The sequence below is a fragment of the Crocuta crocuta genome, unplaced genomic scaffold (genome assembly GCF_008692635.1).
Source record: "Crocuta crocuta isolate KB4526 unplaced genomic scaffold, BGI_CrCroc_1.0 scaffold613, whole genome shotgun sequence".
In the NCBI taxonomy this organism is placed as follows: domain Eukaryota; kingdom Metazoa; phylum Chordata; class Mammalia; order Carnivora; family Hyaenidae; genus Crocuta; species Crocuta crocuta.
The window spans coordinates 905,259-909,212 of record NW_027528880.1 but is presented as its reverse complement, the minus strand read 5'-3'; the positions used below and the strand labels follow the sequence as shown (position 1 = coordinate 909,212).

At 65.0% G+C, this 3,954-nt stretch overlaps 1 protein-coding gene across 1 annotated transcript in view; it reads right to left on the bottom strand.

Moving 5' to 3' along the window:
- Nucleotides 1-2,631: 2,631 nt before the first annotated feature.
- Nucleotides 2,632-3,954, bottom strand: part of COL20A1 (collagen type XX alpha 1 chain) — a 26,813-nt gene continuing 25,490 nt past the window's right edge. Inside the window, exons 35-37 of the mRNA XM_077756814.1 lie at nt 3,835-3,954; nt 3,124-3,201; nt 2,632-2,782 (exon numbers count right to left, since the gene is read on the bottom strand). Of these exons, the coding sequence (XP_077612940.1) occupies nt 2,757-2,782; nt 3,124-3,201; nt 3,835-3,954 (224 nt within the window). The 3' untranslated portion in view covers nt 2,632-2,756. The remainder of the gene's footprint in view (nt 2,783-3,123; nt 3,202-3,834) is intronic.

Here is a 3,954-nt window from a genome sequence, read left to right as displayed (position 1 = left end):
TCGCAGGGACTGGGTTTTCCTGTGCATTGGGCCCAACTTCTGGTTATTTGCCCCTTTCTGTGGACCCTCCCTCCCCACACCCCCGATCGCCAAAGAGGACCGTGTTTCCCCTTCTGAGACTTTGTAGACTTAGGACATGCCTCTGCCCCTTCATTCCAGAGATAATTCCCAGATGTGAAATTTGGGTACTTTTCCCTCAACACTTTGGGTTATTGTGCTTCCCGTCTTCTGAGATCAAGCTGACTCCTTCTAAGGAGTGCTTTCATTATCTCCCGCATGTTTTGCGTGAAAGAATCTAAGGTTGTGTTTTAAGAATCGATTCCATCTGGCTCTCTGAGATTTTCAGTGTGAGGTTTTAGATCTTCTCTAGCTTGCTAATTTTTTAAAAAAAATTTTAGGGGCGCCTGGGTGGCTCAGTCGGTGTCCGACTTCGGCTCAGGTCATGATCTCACGGTTCGTGGGTTCGAGCCCCGCATCGGGCTCTGTGCTGACAGCTCAGAGCCTGGAGCTGCTTCAGATTCTGTGTCTCCCTCTCTGACCCTCCCCTGCTCACACTGTCTCTCTCTCTCTCAGAAATAAATTAAATGTTTTTATTTATTTCTGAGAGAGAGACAGAGCGAGTTGGGGGAGGGGCAGAGAGAGAGGGAGACACGGAATCCGAAGCAGGTTCCAGGCTGCGAGCTGTCAGCACAGAGCCCGATGTGGGGCTCGAACCCACGAACCGTGAGATCATGACCTGAGCCGAAGTCGGACGTTCAACCGCCTGAGCCCCCCAGGTGCCCTTCTAATTTTCTGATTTTTAAAAACTGCTTACTTGAACATTCCCCGGTCCTCACTCACCGCTTCCCGCTTGTACCCCTGCATGGTGCCGACAGCTGCGTTCTCTATTTTTACCCTTTCCTGAGCCTGAGGGGAGACGTCTTCAAGCTGACCCTGCAGCCCGGGCTCCGGGTGCCCGCGACCGCCCCGCCCGCCTCACCCCTGCTTCTCCTGTTGCGTCCTCCACGCTGTGTTTCCGGTTGTCTGTCCTTTCTCTTTATTGATTCTGCTTCACGTCATTGCGTCCGTCCTTCCTTCTCTGAAGAGGCTGGATTTAAGTTAACGGGCCCAAGAGGCCGTCCTTGTTGGCCCTCACTGGTCTGGTGGGCGCCGCGCGGCCTGCCCGGCTCGGGGCCCTGTCCCCCCGATGTCGCTTCCCCGTTACTTTCTCCCCCGGACCTGACAGTCGTGCGCACAGGACCGTGCAGGCACGCGTGGAGGGAGGAGGGGTGCTGCGGTGGCTCCCACGGACCCGCGCGGCCAGCCACGCCAGAGGCAGAGCTGGCAAGGGCGGGCGGCAGGGTCTCCCCAGCCCGCTGAGCCAGGACGTTGCAGGTTGGGGTGGGTGGTGAGCCGCTGCCTACCCCCCTGCCTGGCGCTCCGGCTCCGCCCCCTGCCTCCCGACTGCCCAGGGCGGGTGCCTTCCCTCGCCCTTCCTCTGACTGCCCCTCCGGGGCCGAGCCCGCCTGCGAGCCCAGGGGCCCAGCCCCACGCCTTCCACTCACTGAGATGGCGACTTCTGCCCGCACGAGCCCCGGACTCACCGCCCCTCTCTGGTGGCACCTGGGACCCGCTCTCCCGGCCCAGGCGACTCCCACAGTCTCCGCTCACCCCCAGCTCGGCCTCCGGCTGCCCTCACCACCTCCAGCTTAGCGGACACGGATGAGGTCCTGACCCCACTTGGCTCCCTGAGTTCCTACCTCAGACCACACACGTCCCGTCCCCTCCCTGCTCCGGAGCCCCGGTGGCCCGCTTCCTGGTGTGAGTCCAGAGCCCGGCCCACCGTGCTGCCCCCAGGGTCTGGGGGGGCTGGCCTCGCCCCTGGCCCCAGGCTCGGCCATCTCTGTCCCGGCCACCGCGGCCTCTGCAGCCCCCTGCCACTTCTGGTGGTGCCCCTGCTGGAACCTTCCACCATCTTCCACTCCCCACTTTGTTCCTGTCTGCACAAATGTCACCTTGGAAGCCTTTGTTGGCCTCCGCATTTGAGGGAGGCCCACCCCAAATTCTTCCTGGTTTAGAAAATGACGGGCTGTAAATAGGCCGCGGCAGGTGCCGCCCCAGGCCCACAGCTGTGAGTGTCGGGGCGGCCAGGGGGTGTTTCCGGCACCAGCCGGGGTGTCCAGGCTGGCGGGCGGGAGAAGGGGGCGGGGCGCTGGCAGTGACAAGGCATGGGGCCAGCAGGTGGGGGTCCTCACGGGTTCAAGCGCACGGGAGGTGAGACGGATGCTAGGACCTTAGCAAGGCAACGCTGCTCGGGAGGTGGGGAGCCCCTGACCCCACCCGTTTGAGAGGGGGCTGGGCACCGGTCTCAAAGCCCCCGCCGGGGGTCACGCAGTGCGGCCGAGAAACCCTGCCTGGGCAGGTGCTGGACTGTGGGTGGGCCGGCGCACTGAGCCACAGGTCCCAGGAGACTGTGGGGTGGGGGTCCTTGAAGCCGTGGAAGGGTGGTGGCTTCTCTCGGAGGGTGGGGCCGGGGAGACTCGGACTCCGCTTGGCAGGGACGGACTCGGGGCCCCAGGGACGCCCCCTCGCCCCGCAGAGAGCAGGCCCCTCCCTTGGCGAGCATGCTGCACTTTATCTGAGTGTGGTGACTGCTGGGACAGTACAGAGGGGAGGCCCCCACCCCTCCTTCCGCCTCCAGGTCCCTCCTGGGACTTGCTTTCCAGGCTCCTCCTGCTCGGCCGCTCTCGGTGCCCAGAGTCCAGGGAAGGGGCAGGTCATTCCGGGCAGCACGGGGCCCGTCCTGGCAGCAGACAAGGGCGAGCAGTCTGAGGGAGGTGGCGCCCGGCCAGACGGCAGCAGCCTAGCCCACCTGGCACCGTGCACCCCCGCGGGGCCACAAGCTCTGGGCATGAACCTGCGCCCACCCCCGGCCCACCCTCCTGCCATGCGAACCCCTGCCCGGCGCTCTCCTGGCCCCTCCACATGTGCCCCCAGGCTTGCTGGGCCCCCCAAGGCCCAGGACGCCCCCCACTGGTGTTTTCGTCCCACGCTGCTTCACCAGCTCCGGAAACCTCTGTCGCTGCCGCACCGCCACCCCACAGCTGCCCCCCAGGAGCTCCCCTCCCCAAAGCGGGGGCTCACCCGTTCCTCCCCGGGGTCCTGGAGGCTGGCTCCCTTCCGGCCGAGGGCTGCTCATCGGACCAAGGGCTCCGGGCTCGCCTGAGCAGAAGGGGGTGCCAGAACCGGGGGTGTGTGTGGCAACGTTTCCCTTCTCGGGGACCCTGCTCTAAGGGGAAGGTGGGCACCTGAGCCCCAAACAGGCTTGTGTTGTCGGGTCAGTGGCCAAGGTTAACTGTGGCGGGGGCCCTCACCATGACCTTGGCCAGCCTTATCCAGATGCCTGGGCACAAAAAAGGGCATTTATCCCAAAGGCAGCGTCTGGGGGGCTCCGACGGGCCGCGGTGGGCAGGGTTTCCTGCAGGGGACCCCCACTCCCCTGCCCGATGCCCTGCCCATGGCCGGCCTCCCCCCAGGCACTTGGCTCTGTCTCCCCCGATCAGCCTCCCATCCGGCTCAGCACCTGAGCCGTGCCCAGTGCCACAGCCCCAGTCAGATGGGGGGCGCGTGACAAGGTCAGTAGACCAGGCCTCCTGCTGAAGGAGGGAGGGGGCAGGCGGGAGGGACAGGAGGGGGGGACACAGGGCAGGGGGGGCCCTGGTCTTGGGCTTCCGGGGAGAACGGGGCCCCTTGAGGACCCGGGGACACCAGGCCGTGTCCGGACCTGCCCTGGCGGCCTCTGCGTCCCGGCCCCGGGGACGGGGAGCTGCAGTGCCCTCGCCAGGGGGCCAGTACCTCTGTCCTCAGGGTGGGGCCCATCTTGTCCTCCTCTTCCAGGGAGCCAGGCCTCACCGTGGGTGCTGGGGTGCAAGATGGGCCTGGGGGGCCTGGAGCTCTCATGATGGAATTTTAGCA